This window comes from Rana temporaria, chromosome 2 (assembly GCF_905171775.1).
Source record: "Rana temporaria chromosome 2, aRanTem1.1, whole genome shotgun sequence".
Taxonomy (NCBI): Eukaryota; Metazoa; Chordata; class Amphibia; order Anura; family Ranidae; genus Rana; species Rana temporaria.
The window spans coordinates 209,975,596-209,992,606 of record NC_053490.1 but is presented as its reverse complement, the minus strand read 5'-3'; the positions used below and the strand labels follow the sequence as shown (position 1 = coordinate 209,992,606).

Below are 17,011 nucleotides of genomic sequence, written 5' to 3'. Positions count from 1 at the left end.
TGAATCGAGGCCAAACGGTTTAATATTGGTTTCCCCAGACCAGAAAATCTTGTTCCTCACAGTTAGTGTCCTTCAGGTGTTTTTTTTGTAAACACCAAGCAGGCTTCCAAGTGTTTTGCATTGGAGGAAAGGATTCCATTGTGCCACTCTGTCATAAAGCCCAGATCGGTGGAGGGCTGCAGTGATGGTTGTCCTGAAACGTTGTCCCATCTCCACACAGGATCTCTAGAGCCTAGTGATAGAGATCATCTGAGTCTCAGTCACCTCTCTTACCAAGGCCATTCTCCCCAAATTGCTGTTTTGCGGGGACGAACAGATCTTGGAAGAGTCCTGATTGTGCCAAAATACTATCATTTAAGAATTATGGAGGCCACTGTGCTCTTGGGAACCTTCAGTGGAGCCAATTTTTTTTGTAGCCTTCCCCAGATCTGTGCCTTGCCATAAACCTGTGTCTGGGCTCTGCAGTCAGTTCCTTTGACCGCATGGCTTTTGCTCTGGTACAGTAAGCATTTTCGGCTGTGAGGCATTTAACAGGTAGGTATGTGCCTTTCCAAATCAAGTGTAATTTACTACAGATGGACTCCAAGGATGGTGTAGAAACATCTTAGCAATGATCAAGACACATGGGAGGCACACTTGTTAAATTTCAAGTTTTGCAGAAAAGAGTCTGAATACTTATGCCAATGTGATATTTTGTTTTTTCTTTTTTAATACATTTGCAAAAATTTCGAAAATACCGTTTTCACTCTGTCATTATGGGGTACCGAGTGTAGATTAATGAAAAAAAAAAAAAATGAATTTAAACAACTGTATCAGGCTGCAACAAAATTGAACACAAGTGAAGGGGGCTGAAAACTTTATGAATATGCAGAGTGGACACAGATCTGTCATCTGCACGCTCCGCTCATTTTGGCCCACGACTAGTTACCAAGTCGCTTAAATGGCCCTCGCTCTTCAAAAGGTTGGGCACCCCTGCACTGTATAAAAGTTGCTACAGATGTGGCAGGCCATAATGGTAGTGAGGAGGAATGAATATATGAGAATCTATAAGTCAAGCATTAGGATAAACGATTATAATATTACCTTTAAAGTCTTCCCTGGGTTGCATTTCCTTCTTGTTCATCTTTCTCTCCGTGCACGAGTTGTTATGGGCACTTTTGGAGTTGTTCTCTAGATAAGACGAGCTGGTTCCTTTCTTAGAGGGATGAGGATCACAGAGTTTTGCATTAACCTTATATAAGTCGAGGGCCTTAATGGCTGCTGCATTGTTATCCATACGGAGAAAAGTAGGACAGGAAGCACAAAACTCATTCGTGCAGGAATCATTTCCACAACCCTCAGTTAACTGGTGGTAGTAGCGTTCTATTAGATGCTTTGCAGCGGCTCGCTTCCTGTAGCAAACATTCAAACAGGCATGTGGATTAGTACAGCTTTCATAAAAACAAAGCTCATTCATGGTATTAGTAAAGCAGGGTTAGTGTGGCATGTACACAATAAAAAACTTTTAAATGAAAAGATTTTTAAACCTAAAGAAGTTTTAAAGATCAGCTGTTAAAAACCTTCTACTAATCAATATTGTACAAATGAACTGTAAACATTTAGTGGGCTTTATATAAAGCTGACCTCCAGGCAAATACACAAAATTACCCTTTAATTGAATCATATCTGCCATCAAAAACTGTTAAAAAAAAAAAAAAAAAAAAAAAGCAAGCTAGCACACTTGCATGAAATGTGCTTTTATATTGTCTTCCCACAGTCCTATGCACTGGAAATAGGGTGGAAAGTTAAATATGGAAAATCAATGAGGTTATATTGTATTGTAAAAGACTATCAACCTAGCAAGATTTCAGGCACTGGGGGTGGGCGGCTTAGGCCGTGTACAAAAGGGAACTCAAAAAAGACATTAACTACATAATTTGATGATCTTTCATAAGACAAAATAATTGTATTAACAAGTAAATAATCAGTGATCAGCTGTAAGTCTGCATAGCATAAATACTTTTAACTAGAACAACATTCAGATGCCATCAGGAAACCAAAGCACCACCAACAGTAAAAAAAAAAAAAAAAAAAAAAAAAAAAAAGAAGTGCACTACCCTAGTCAACATCGCTTGGTATCCTACAGCAGCCAGGACTTAAGAGCAGGTTAATGGAGAATCCAACATTACAGTCCTTCTGCAGCTTAAGTTGGCCATAGACCATGTATGGGCAAGCTGAATGAACCAAAGGTTATAAAAACAATCAACTTGGGTACAAACAGCCTATTGAATTTTACACGCAATGTTGACTAGAGATTGTTATAACAACCAGCAAAAATAATCACGGTGTTCTCCTGGTAGGGACGGCCCCCACCAGGGAAATACAATGGCTACCCCCATCAGCACTCACTTATATTGATAGGGAAATCGAGCGGTTTGCTTTCCCACAACCTGTGGTCGTAGGAAAGAAAATCCCTCCGCCTATGGATAGAACTAGTATGAATTTCAGCTCCAAACAAGTATGCTCTCCGAGATCTAACAGGGAAAAAAAAGAAAGAAGAAAGCCGATCTTGCAGGAACAAAAAAAAGTGGAGTTGGAAACTTTCTATTTGAAGTGAAGTGGTTTTCCCAATATTGGATTTTTTTCTCTTTCTACTAGGACTACTGGACATTTTAATTATTTAACTCACCTTGGCTACTTCGAAACATCACTGTGCACAAAAATATATAATTTTTTTAATACAAAGATATTTTCAGACAGGGATGTGTGAGTAAAACATTATTGACGGGTCTACAATCAATTCACATGTATGTAAGCTTCACTTTAAAAGAGGGTTTGACAAATTTGCTTGGAATCTAGGAGCCAGCTAAAAAAATTTAGGAGCCAAAAAAACGCACCCCGTCCCGCCAAGCTTGCAGAAGCGAACGCATACGTGATTAGCGCCCGCATATGTAAAGGGTATTCAAACCACACATGTGAGGCATCGCCGCGATTGGTAAAGCGAGAATAATAATTCTAGCCCTAGACCTTCTCTGCAACTCAAAACATGCAACCTGTAGATTTTTTAAAACGTCGCCTATGGAGATTTTAAAGGGTAAAAGTGCTACCATTGCACGAGTGTGTTTTTTCCCAAAAAAAGTGCGCTTGCAAGACCGCTGCGCAAATACGGTGTGACAGAAAGTATTGCAACGACCGCCATTTTATTCTCTAGGAGATTATATATATATATATATATATATATATATATATATATATATATATATTCTATGTTTGGAGGTTCTAATTAGAGGGAAGGAGATGGCAGTGAAAAAAACACATTAGAACTGCTGTTTTTTGCTACTTGTAATATAACATGTAATGCCAGTGGCCACCACAAGATGGCCACTCCTAGATTCCTTCTGCAGGCCTCAGCTTTCTTCTGTGAAGGCCGCAAAACCGCGGCCTCAATAACCGGCCGGCACGCGCCAGCCGGTAATTGAGGCCGCGGCTTCTGTGAAGGCCGCTCCTCTGTCTGAGGATCTGCTCTTAGGCCTCTTTCACACTGGCAGAGTCTACCAGCAGATCCGCTTGCCCAGCAGGGAATCTCTCCACTGAGCCCTGCTGAACAGGTCTGTGTCTGCTCTGCTGATGCAGAGAGGACAGACACAGCCCGCTTCCATCTATGGGCGGTTAGATTTAAACAGAAACAAAATTGTGTAGCGCTATGGCAAATTAATATATATAGTGGTAGTTCCTCATGGGAACAAAGGGAACATAAATAAAGTAACAAATGCAACACACCCCAGATGATGTGTGAATAACACGAAACGCCGTCGGGTCGCCTCCACTGCCGCCTCATACTATAGAATATGCGAGTTTTTATCCAGATACATGTGAGTGCACTTGCTATCTTTTTACAATAAATACCCAGTTTTATACCGGTTTACACTATGTGGCCCTTTTCTTTCCATTTTCTTTCAACTATTTAACCCCTTGCTGAGCTGCAAAGATCCAAGGTTATCCATTTATGATCATACACTGATTGATTACTTCTAGCAAGTTTCTTGGTGATTGCTACTTTGTGTACCCTGTCTGGTACTTGAAGCTTGTTATGACTTGATTGACGCACGTCATTTCAGGTCCACCATCTTCGGTAAGCCTCCATTTACTACCACTGGTGGCGGTGATCACTCACTACACTATTTGTCTCGATGGGATTCTAATCAAGTTCCCTCATTTTGCACGTGGTGTCTACAGATATATGGACTTTGTGTTTACAACCATTGGACTTTATCTTTCACGAGAACTTCTTTATTGCATTTGTTACTTTATTTATGTTCCCTTTGTTCCCATGAGGAACTACCACTATAGATATTAATTTGCCATAGCGCTACACAATTTTGTTTCTGTTTGTTCCAGCTAATGTGTCTTTGTTAGCAGTGTGAGCAGCTGGTCTTATTAATTAGTGTGTTTTAAGCAGCGCAGTATAATCACCCCTTTTCTGGTTAGATTTAAACAGACTTGCCTGTCGGATGTTGGCAGGTGTTGACAGACACATGTCCATTGACGCCTGCAGCTCCATAAAGGGCAATGGATGGTCAAATAGGGTTTGCCTAAAAAACTGACAGGCGGACCCAATCAGTAAACAAACAGTAGCGCCCATGTAAAATTCTCAGACGCTTAAAAACTTGCCGTTTCCATTTTGGAAGCCTTCATAAGATCTTTGTATTCCATTAGAGAAAATAGTACCTATAGACATTTTCCTCTGTTCTCCAATACAAGAGGCATACATGATGCATTTTAGAGTATTTCTTTGAAAACCAAACCGTCCAAGTTAACTATAACCCAGCACCGTAGGAACGCGTCCCCACTGTTGCCCCTCGGAGGCAGCCTGATGGAGACAGTAGGACACGCTCCCACTATACCTGATTTTTCTGCAACATAATGCCTCCTACAGAGCAAGGCTGCACAAAACATCTCGGTTTTGGGATGCATTAAGCTGGCCATACATGGATTGAAATTTGGTTGGTCCAGCCAGACACATTTGGATCCATGTATGGCCGATCCTGTTTGTGAGAAGGCAATCTGTCTATCAATCAGCCCTGCAGCAATGATCAGTGTGTATTCTGACAGTGGGGGGAATTTTTCCACTGTCAGAATACACTCCTGAAACATGCGGGGTAAAAGGTTTGTGCACCTTTTCAGAAAATGTAGCCTGCACGGAAACCACAAGTACAGTGCGGTTCCCAGTGCTGGTTAAAGCGGTGGTTCCCCTAAAAATAAAATTTTAACATTGCTTTTCCCAAATAAATTACGATTAGAATCGGCCAGTTTTATTTAAAAAAAAGGTCCGTACATACTGTTTGTTATATTCGTTCCCACCGCCACTTCCGGGTACGATGCTGGCGGTGGGCGTTCCTAATTGATGGACAGGCATCCGACAGACGCATACATCGCGTCACGAGATGCCGAAAGAAGCCGAACGTCGGTGCGGCTCTATACGGCGTATGCGCGCCGACGTTCGGCTTCTTTAGGCATCTCGTGACGCGATGTATGCGTCGGTCGGATGCCTGTCCATCAATTAAGAACGCCCACCGCCAGCATCTTACCCGGAAGTGGCGGTGGGAACGAATATAACAAACGGTATGTACGGACCTTTTTTTTTTAATAAAACCGGCCGATTCTAATCGTAATTTATTTGGGAAAAGCAATGTTAAAATTTTATTTTTAGGGGAACCACCGCTTTAACTGTGCTGCAATAGTCAGTGCGTGGGGGTACCAGTAAGATTAATGGCACCCCACACATTTGCTAAACTTCAGTGAATTTATGCTCGTGGGTGGTTGCGGGTGCGGTCCTGCGCAGGCGTGAACTTGAGCCTAGAGCAGGATACTCTGAGCTCACAGAATTTTACTGCAACAATTGTGAAGTCAGCCTCTCCAGTGTGGCAGCCGAGTGTAAGGCAAGTATATTTTATTTTTTAACTTTTCCTTCCAACATGTATAATGCGGTAAGGAATAGGGGTGGTGGCCTGATGTAATAAGTGGACTATGCATTTTAGTGCAAGCTCTGCTTTAAGTAAATGGTCTCAAAAAAATTAGCCAAAGATTAAAACATCTTCACAGATGATTGCTACTATACCATACTTTTAATTAAAAAAATAAAACCATTGCTTCTCAATAAGAAAAAAACAACACAGTCAATTTCTTTAAAACGTTACCAACAGGCATTGGCTGTGATCATGCAAAAAATAAAAAGATATTTCTTTGTGGCCACCAGAAATGTTTATACAATAACTAGATTTGCTTTGTGATGCATTAAAAAATAAAGAAAATATAGATTAAATTCTAAATGAAGTGCACACTTCAAATCTGCATTCGATAGGAACTTTACATTGAAAGTACATAATAGATTTTGAGTGCAATCATGGGCAGTCACATAGCAAACACATTGCTAAGCAGGCTTTAAAGAGTACATTTGCAACGTCCACAGATATGCAGAGCATGGATTGAAGCCAACAGTTGCTTCTATAAATACACAGACTCAAGGATCACGTGCTTGTTCACTTCAGTGTTTGACTTTTCAAGATGCCCCATCCCTGCAATCTGTAGGACATTCATGCTTGCTTGAAGCACATACCATGCGATGGAGAAAAAAAGTGCACATGGGAAAATGGTGTACATTAAAATAGTGATGACAGAGCAAAAAGGAAATGCTGGTATACAGCTATATCAAAGTATATAGGCGTTAAGGACCACTATATCTAAAACAAAAGTTAGATTTTAAACATTATGTGAAAGATCTACTAATAAAACCATCAGAATAAAGTATGCTAAATAACTGACAGCTGTACAGAAACTGAGATATTTGACATTTATATAACCTATTGCTATCATTGAGCTACCTCTGAAGGAAAAGGCCATAAAAATACAGCTGGTGGTGTGCAGCAAAGATCGCCATCCACGATACCAACTTAATTAAAATGATATTCTAATAATCTTCTAAAAACATAAACATATAAACTCTTGATTGGGATTAAACCTGTATCACATTCACAAGTTAATGAAATGGATTTAATATAGGTTAAGTGACATTTTTCCTCTGAATATTTAGGCTGTTAAGAACAATGACAACAAAACAGACTATTGCATTTGTAAGACATGCACATAGGCATTAAAAAAAGTCAGATTTTAACAGCATAAGCTGTAGTTTTTTTTTACTGATCTGAATGCAGAAGTATTGTATGCTATGGGCTCATCCACACTAGGTAGCAGTGGCACAGAAAAACCTTGGCCTTCATTCATTCATTCAGGATTCATAGATGAAGTTATTCTGCACTGCCGTCACTGCTTCAAGGGAAGGATTCATTCAGGACCAAGTGGCAGATGTAAACATCAAAAATGCAGTGGCACATGTGCAGAATGATCATGCCTTCAGGCATTCTGAATAATTACTTTGTACATACTGTGCATCTCAACTCATACACACATAAGTGCATGCATTTTCCATATGAGTCGAGATGCACCATGGACCACGTTTTATACAGGTTCTTGCTGCCAGTTTATGTCCATGTGCATCAAGCCTAACAAATTGCAGCAGAAAACAAACGTTTGTTAAAATAGGGGGATGTAATGCTGGAAACATTAAAAGACAGAGAGCATTTTTCTAGCTGCCCTATTCTATGAAATCCGGAGCAGTAAGGAACTACTGATGAACGGCCAAATAGTTTAACAGTCGACACAACTACGCCTTCATTTTCAGAAATATTTTCTTCCTCATTGCTTAGGTCACATCAAGCTTGTCAGTGGTCATATGAATTGCTTATTCACTTTGTATGAAGAGTGCATTTTCTTGGGTTACTAAAGAGAATCCGTTTGCATCAGGGTGGATTTGATTTAAATCACTAGTAAAAATGTTTGACTTAAAGGGATAGTAAAAGGTTAAAAAAAAAAAAATAAAAAAAATCCTAAATAGCTTCCTTTACCTTAGTGCAGTCCTCCTTCACTTATCTCATCCTTCCATTTTGCTTTTAAAATGTCCTTATTTCTTCTGAGAAATCCTCACTTCCTGTTCTTCTGTCTGTATCTCCACACAGTAATGCGAGGCTTTCTCCCTGGTGTGGAGTGTCGTGCTCACCCCCTCCCTTGGACTACAGGAGAGTCAGGACCCCCACTAACACACAGCTCATTTCTCTATCTGTAACGTAGAGAGCGCCCTGACTCTCCTGTAGTCCAAGGGAGGGGGCGAGCACGACACTCCACACCAGGGAGAAAGCCTTGCATTAGAACCTACAATGAGCACCATCAGAAATGGACCACAGGAACAATGCAAGAAGGCCTGGTCTGATGAATTCAAGAATGGTTTGAAAACAGAAGAAGTTTTAGGCGTTGACAAATTCTCCAGATCTCAATCCATATCAAGCATCTGTGGGATGTCCCAGAAAAATGGGCACGTAAGAATTAAAAACGGGACCAAGGAGCAATGGAAGAAAGTAACCTGATCTGATGAATCAATTTTTCTTGCACATCATGTGAATGGCTACGTGCGTGTGTTGCTTAGAGCCCATTCACACCTCCGCGACAAAACGCCCGACGCTCGTGCAGCTGTACGCCTGAAAAAAAAAAGTCCCGGACCCTTTTTTTCAGGCGGCATTGGCGTTCGGCCATACAAAGCAATGGAAAGGCTTTGTGGGAAAAAAAAAAAAAAAAAAAGTTACACACTCGCGGGAAAAATACGCCGCTTACGCGGCGTATCTTGTCGCGGAGGTGTGAATGCAGCCTTATGGGGAAAAGAATGGCACCAGAATTATGCACTATGGAGGCCCCACCTCATAAATTGCAGGACTTAAAAAGATCTGCTGCTGATGGCTTGGTGCCAGATACCACAGTATACCTTCAGAGGTCTAATGGAGACCATGCCTCGAAAGTTTATGGTGGATGGTCATAAATTTATGACTGATCAGTGTATTTTAAAACAGTATAGATAGGCTTGCAATACTCCAAATAGAGAATATGACAAGGTTTAAAAATAGAAATCACACAACTACATATACAAATTAACTGATTATGGTCTAAAACCTTTAAAAGTTGAATTGCACATATTATTGCAGATCATATACTTTAAATGCAGTACCACTAAGTAAATAATGACAAATATCTGATCATAGCCCTTTTCTTTGGTTTAGGAACATTCCACTACTGCTGAATCCATGGGTTAGGATCAAAGATCACTGAGCTAAAAGTGTTCAAATAATGTCAGATCTTTCAGCACCCACTGTTCTTTGTGACAGGGCTAGCCGTCTATAGTCACTTTGATGCTGACCATACAGAGGAATTTAAAGGCCATTTCAATTTCTTTCAACTAGCTTTCTTTTCCTAAATAAATAAAAGAAACTCTATCTTGACCATGAAACCACTGAGACTGTTGGTGGTAGATTTCCCAAATTCATTTATTGTTGCAAATAAAAGCTGGATGAAATGGCCTAAAACTGGAGTGTATAAACCCACCAGTTATGACACTTACATACATATGAATCTACTATGTTTTATATTATTCTACTGAACATCTAGCATTTGAGACAAAGCCATTTGTTTTGTTATTGTAATAAATTGCCACATTCTCCAAGGGCAAAGGTGGATATAGAATGCCAGCTATGCAATTTTATTTCTCAGCCCGAACAATCCCGTCCACAGAAGCACATTGCCTAATAACTTATTTTCCTGAACCAAAAGGGTACTACTATGGTTGACTATTAGCAGGATAGTCAACTGTATCAGGCTGGCTAACAGTTTAGCATAGCTAGAGAATCACGTCCTAGCCCGATAAAGCCAAACAGAAGCCAGTCTTTGCTCAAGATGATTCGAACTACGAAGTATAGCCACTGAAATCTTGAGAATTATACAAAGTCATTTTAGAGTTAGAAACTAAGTAACACACAGAAACATGGACAATGAGCATTAGTTACATCCAAGGTAAGACAGCAAACATATCTACAGTGCCTTGCGAAAGTATTCGGCCCCCTTGAACTTTGCAACCTTTTGCCACATTTCAGGCTTCAAACAAAGATATAAAACTATTTTTTTTTTTGAAGAATCAACAAGTGGGACACAATCATGAAGTGGAACGAAATTTATTGGATATTTCAAACTTTTTTAACAAATAAAAAACTTAAAAATTGGGCGTGCAAAATTATTCAACCCCCTTAAGTTAATACTTTGTAGCGCCACCTTTTGCTGCGATTACAGCTGTAAGTCGCTTGGGGTATGTCTCTATCAGTTTTGCACATCGAGAGACTGAAATGTTTGCCCATTCCTCCTTGCAAAACTGCTCGAGCTCAGTGAGGTTGGATGGAGAGCGTTTGTGAACAGCAGTTTTCAGTTCTTTCCACAGATTCTCGATTGGATTCAGGTCTGGACTTTGACTTGGCCATTCTAACACCTGGATATGTTTATTTGTGAACCATTCCATTGTAGATTTTGCTTTATGTTTTGGATCATTGTCTTGTTGGAAGACAAATCTCTGTCCCAGTCTCAGGTCTTTTGCAGACTCCATCAGGGTTTCTTCCAGAATGGTCCTGTATTTGGCTCCATCCATCTTCCCATCAATTTTAACCATCTTCCCTGTCCCTGCTGAAGAAAAGCAGGCCCAAACCATGATGCTGCCACCACCATGTTTCACAGTGGGGATGGTGTGTTCAGGGTGATGAGCTGTGTTGCTTTTACGCCAAACATAACGTTTTGCATTGTTGCCAAAAAGTTTGATTTTGGTTTCATCTGACCAGAGCACCTTCTTCCACATGTTTGGTGTGTCTCCCAGGTGGCTTGTGGCAAACTTTAAGCAACACTTTTTATGGATATCTTTAAGAAATGTCTTTCTTCTTGCCACTCTTCCATAAAGGCCAGATTTGTGCAGTATACGACTGATTGTTGTCCTATGGACAGAGTCTCCCATCTCAGCTGTAGATCTCTGCAGTTCATCCAGAGTGATCATGGGCCTCTTGGCTGCATCTCTGATCAGTCTTCTCCTTTTTGAGCTGAAAGTTTAGAGGGATGGCCAGGTCTTCGTAGATTTGCAGTGGTCTGATACTCCTTCCATTTCAATAATATCGCTTGCACAGTGCTCCTTGGGATGTTTAAAGCTTGGGAAATCTTTTTGTATCCAAATCCGGCTTTAAACTTCTCCACAACAGTATCTCGGACCTGCCTGGTGTGTTCCTTGTTCTTCATGATGCTCCCTGCGCTTTAAACGGACCTCTGAGACTATCACAGTGCAGGTGCATTTATACGGAGACTTGATTGCACGCCCAATTTTTCAGTTTTTAATTTTTTATAAAAGTTTGAAATATCCAATAAATTTCGTTCAACTTCATGATTGTGTCCCACTTGTTGTTGATTCTTCAAAAAAAAATTAGTTTTATATCTATGTTTGAAGCCTGAAATGTGGCAAAAGGTCGCAAAGTTCAAGGGGCCGAATACTTTCGCAAGGCACTGTATATATTATTTATTTTTTTAACCTCTGAACTTCTAATTAAAAAAAAAAAAAAATCTGTTCTGAGAAAAAAAAAATAAAGCAGCCTCTACAGCTGACCTCCATATACTAATCCGTTGTCTGTGCCTGGCCTCAAACCTTTGGAGTCCCATACCATGCAATGTATGACCAGAAACACTGTTACAGATCAGTAAGTCACAGTATGGAAGTCAGTGGATTAGCATTACAGTCAGGCAAATAGCATTTTCAGAAGAAGAGGTCTGCAACAGCAATTTGTGTGCGTTTTTTCAACAAAAGTTTCCTTTAACCACTTACGGACCAGCTCACGCCGATATACATTGGCACTTTGAAGAGGGATGGATATCTTTGTTATGGCAGCAGCTAGCTGCCATAACCGAGATATCCTCTTCTTCAGTGAGCAGTCCTCTTTCAGATAAAAGTTGCATCTGTAGCAGATTCAGCACGAGATGACTTTTATCAGAGACGAGTGAGGGGTAGATGGCCCCATACTATTGCAGGGCGAAAGCAACGTCGAAACGTCACTTCCGTAACAAAAATCTTGGAGCCTGGGTAATTTGCTAATAAAAATGATCAGTCAGCAATTGATTATACAAAAGACCATAGTATACTATACAAACTGCCTTCATTGTGGTATATGGATGAGGTACAGAGTATGAAAAATATATATCGGGAAATAGTGAGCAATTTAGGTTTTGTCCCGAGGGAGTGTTTCTCCTTCATACCGTCAGGACCATTTTATGAATGCATGTTTGAAATGGTTTATTATTAAAGAAGTATGAGTATTGATACTTACATTCGGCTATTTTCTAGGTTTTCAGAATTAGGATCTCCTGGTGATCTGTAAAAGAAACATCAATGCTTATTCAGCAGCTGACTGGATACCTTAACCATGATAGTTGCAACAAACATTCCATTATATAGTTCAAGGAGGGACAGCACTTACAAAACAAGGGAAAGTCAACACAACTTTGATGTTATGACATATATCCTAATCAACAGCAAAATGTTAAAGTGGTTCTAACCCCTCACATATATCAAGTGAAGTGACTGGGATCTGGTGATACACAGAGATTAAACAAATCCTCCTTACATAAGTTGTACCTGTTTATCTGAGCAGTCTTTCGCCTACATACATTCAAAGAGCAGAATTTACACAGGATCTCTCAGCTTTCAAAAGCAGGGGGCGGGGGAAGGTGAATTTACATCAGTGAGAGGAACACAGAGCTGAGAGGAGGGAAGGGAAGGTACATCCCCCTTTTTCACACAGCACACACACACATAAACAAAGCTGAGGCTGTCAATCATAGGCTTTGCCCTCCCCTGTCTCCATTTTCTCCTGGTGTCAGAAAAACTCATCAGAAGTAAATCGTGTTAAAAGCATAGGAATGAGGCAGCGGACAGAAATGACACTTAGTGATCTGGATTCTGACAAGCTATAGAGGCATATGCTTTGGTCATATTTAATATCGAAGGTTTACAACCACTTAAAAAAAAGGTCTCCACTGCCCGTCCAAACAGGTGCACACTATAGTATAAACTAATATTCACGGAGCTTTTCTAAAAGTAGCAATTTGGAAGGATCAGATAGTCAATGTAAAATAAGACATTAAAATTGTATTTTTTATTACTAGAAACCTTAAGGTATGACTTAATGCAGAGAAAAATTGCAAAATCATTTTAACAGCTAAAAATTTTACTTATTCTTCGCCATTTTAAAACTCTTGTGATGCTCTCCAGAAATCTTCATACAGCTATACTTCCAAGAATAGAGAACAAAGGTTCCACATTCACCACCGGTTGCACTGATCAAGAGCTTTTTTACGTTTGCATGGTGAAGAGCAAAGGTGAAAAAGACCTGTGGTTTTCAAAGTGTGTAACTAAAAAGAGGACATTTATTATTACACTGCCCTGAAAGCATACTCCAACTGTTGCATGCAAGAGTTTGGCAGCTCCCTGACAGTAAGGGATGCAGCACACTGCTGAACCCTTACTAAAGTTCACTTACTTCTTCACAAGTACTCTAGAATTAGCTACTGACCCTAGAGGGTTAGACGAGAGCAAAATACACTGAACAGCGCTGCAGCAACTGATGGAATGCTGGTTTTCCAGAAAAAACGTTCCACAGAAGTAAGTCAATCAGTTTTTGTTGAACACAACTACACAAAGATCGTAAATAGATTTTAGGCCGTGTTCACTTGCTTGAATACAAATCTGTATAGAAAGACTTTGCAAAGCTTCGGGCAAATTTTTGTTGAAGTTAGGGTTGTCCCGATACCGATACTAGTATCGGTAACGATACAAAGCATTTGCCCGAGTGCTTCACCCGATACCTGGACAGTCAGGGTGATCAGTGCGGTGGGGGAGTTACAAGCACAGATCACCGCTGACTGTCCTCGTATCCTCCTCCATTCCCCCTCCATTCTGCTGCTGTACCCCTCCATGCTGCCGCCGTGTCCCCCCCATGCTGCCGTCATGTCCTCCCTCCGTGTACCCCGCTCCGTCCTGCTGCCGCCGTGTCCCCCTTCATCCTGCTGCTGTGTCCTCCCGCCGTGTCGCCCCCTCCGTTCTCTTCCTCCACCCCCCTCGATCTGTCTACAATGGAGAGCGGCGGTAGGAGCCGGTAAACCCGGCTCCTACCTTTTCCGAATGTACAGAGTCAGTGATTCATATAACTGAAACATTGTAACCTGTTTACGATGTTTCAGTTTATGAATGGAGAGAAGTCGCTGTCTTCTCTCCTTTCATTTTCAGCGCAGCTGAGGCCGATGAGAAAGGGACTGGGGAATCTGTGTCCCTAGTCTCTTTCCCTGTCTCAGAGGGGAGATGTCAGGGGTCTGTTAAGACCCCTGATATCTCACCAAAGTCCCCCAACAGGGCTGATAAAAAATAAAATAAAAAAGGAATTGCAATAAATAATAAAAAAATTAATTGTAAAAAAAATGTAATAATAAAAACACACTGACACTGCCCACCCCCCTTAAAAAAAAAAAAAAAAAAAACTACTGACACATGTGCCACTGTCACATGAGATTTAAAAAAAAGTATGGGTAATCAGTATCTGCGAGTACTTGATAAAAAGTATCGGTACTTGTACTCGGTCCTAAAAAAGTGGTATCGGGACAACCCTAGTTGAAGTCTTTAAAATTCTCTTCAGTTTGGGAATGTTAAAACACAGATTGTACATACCACCAAGTTTCACCTTTAGGAGCATGTTACACCCATATTTATTGTGCAACGTGGCCCTATCCACCCACCTCTTACTGCCAGCACTACCTTCTCTGACAGCAGACTTCTCCCCACACCAGCTGTCACAATTTGTAAACAGCAAGGCCGTTGCAAGGCTCCACATACACAGCTATGTCCTATGTCATTCATTCAGTTTCCTGTGAATGAATAGACGGCTTGTAGTTTTCAGTGAACTGCAAGGACACCAATAAGTGCACTGGTAGTTCATTGATTCTTCCTGCCTATATTGGAGGTACAGGCAGACCGTGTACTGAGAAGCAGGGCTGTGGAGTCGGAGTCGAGGAGTCGGAGTCGGGGGAAATTTTGGGTACCTGGAGTCGGAGTCGGCAAACAATGCACCGACTCCTACTAAATTTAGATTGGAATAAATAAAATAAAAAAAGCAAGTTTAAATGTCCCAATTCACAAAAAGTTATAATTAATGACTTCTCTACTGTAAGAATAAAGACCAATGCATGCAGTGCCTCACGTAACCGCAAAACGAACACGTTAAGTGACCGTGAAGAAGCATGCTTTTCATGTGCTTCACTATATGGCACGCAACGCACAATTAGGAGCTGCAATACTTATACTTTCCATAGTGTTGTGTTCTGCTTTTACAGGGAACGCAGCGTCCATGTGTAACCTAGCCTCTCACTGATAAGGGATTAAATAAATATGTTTTTTGCAGGACTAGAGAGTGAGACACTTGTATAAGTGAAGGGAATGGAGGGCCAATAGTTCAAGACTGAAGCTGTAAACCATTGGAAAAACTGCTGTCATTTAGCTAAGGCTATAAAAACTTGTAAACTCAGATTGTTAGCTTAAACTTTAAACATGACTATGGGATTCTCCTAGGAAAATCATGTTTTAGAATAAATGCCCCTTCCTGGATCCTCCCACTGCCCTATCTTCAGCAGCAGATTTGTTTTCATTGTGTTTGTCTTTTGCTTAAACTGTGCAATACAGTAGACTGTTGGCTTCCCAGCCAGTAGTCCTGTGGTAGGTTGCGTTTCTTTCCCTCAAGGAATGTATAAAATACATTTGCATATTAATACAGAGGAGTCGGAGTCGGAAGTACATAAAACTGAGGAGTGGGAGTCGGAACATTTATCTACCGACTCCACAGCCCTGCTGAGAAGTCTGCAGGATCCAGGGATTGCACCTGTTATTGTTGATCACGGGGGAATGCTATACAGGATGCAATGTAAAAAGAAACACATACTTTTTTTTTTTTTACAAAAAGTGACCTTGGCCTTTCATGGAAGTGTTGACTGTCACTTTTAACAGTTTTTTTAAACTGAAGCTTACTGAAGTCTGCTAGCAGCTTGTTTAAAGTGACAGTTCACATCCCATTAGGATCTGTGTTGTAGCATTGCCAAACTAGAGCTGAATGGTTTGAAGTTTTTTGCCTGTTAGTTGCACTAGGCATCATCACTCTCCTCTCTCCCTCTGCAATCTAAAATGGGAATTTTCTTTATTTATTTACCTCCCCTAGGCAAGGAATGTAGAAGTGGCAAGTACCTGCTGGAAAAAGGACATTTGCTACTGCCAAAAAAATTAATAAAAAAAAATCCCAAATAGGTAAAAAGAAAGTGGGGGGGAGTTAGGATTCTGCAATGGGTAAGAGGCGAATGAAGGTTTGCCTTAATAATAAATAATCTTAGGATTGCAATTAGGAGCCGATTACATTGGGTGCAGCCCTGTATAGTAAAAATATGCCTTTGACCCTTTGGTCAGTGAAAATAGTATGTACTATATCAGGAGCCTCCTGCATTTGACAAGTTGCACACTTGCATGCCTTCAAAGTAAACTGATACAGATGTTACATGGCAATGACTCCACACTTGCTCCCAATCCTGGCGTGACAGTTGATATCTGCGATGGCCTTACTACTGACCAGCACAGCTCATAAGAGTGTGCAGCACTACTTTGATCCAACTGGTTATCTTAAGAAAACTTGGAAATCATATCATTCAAAGAAAGGATGATACAACAGGAGAAGGGTTTCCATGAATGCAAAATGGGTGCACCTAGCAAAAGGACCCTGAAAATAATACGCAGTCAGGAAACATCCGTTTCCATCACAGTTGTCGCACACAGGCATTCCAAATTCAAGTACAGTTATCATGAGGAAAAAAATTAAAAATACAGGGGCTGCCAGTGCTGGCCTCTCTGAAAATGCTGGTGGCCTGGCTGCAATACCTTTCAGAACAAGCATATTGGCAGAAGTGTCTCAAAATTCCTTATTCCTGTTGTACCAAAACCAGGAAATTAGCATTCTCAAAAGGAGAGGCGAGCACCGGCATCCTACATATTCAC

General features: G+C 40.7%; 1 protein-coding gene across 1 annotated transcript in view; it reads right to left on the bottom strand.

Moving 5' to 3' along the window:
* Positions 1-17,011, bottom strand: part of UBE3A (ubiquitin protein ligase E3A) — a 54,554-nt gene that overhangs the window by 26,799 nt on the left and 10,744 nt on the right. The window contains exons 2-3 of the mRNA XM_040336330.1: positions 12,258-12,302; positions 1,084-1,391 (exon numbers count right to left, since the gene is read on the bottom strand). Coding sequence (XP_040192264.1) covers positions 1,084-1,391; positions 12,258-12,302 — 353 coding nt within the window. The remainder of the gene's footprint in view (positions 1-1,083; positions 1,392-12,257; positions 12,303-17,011) is intronic.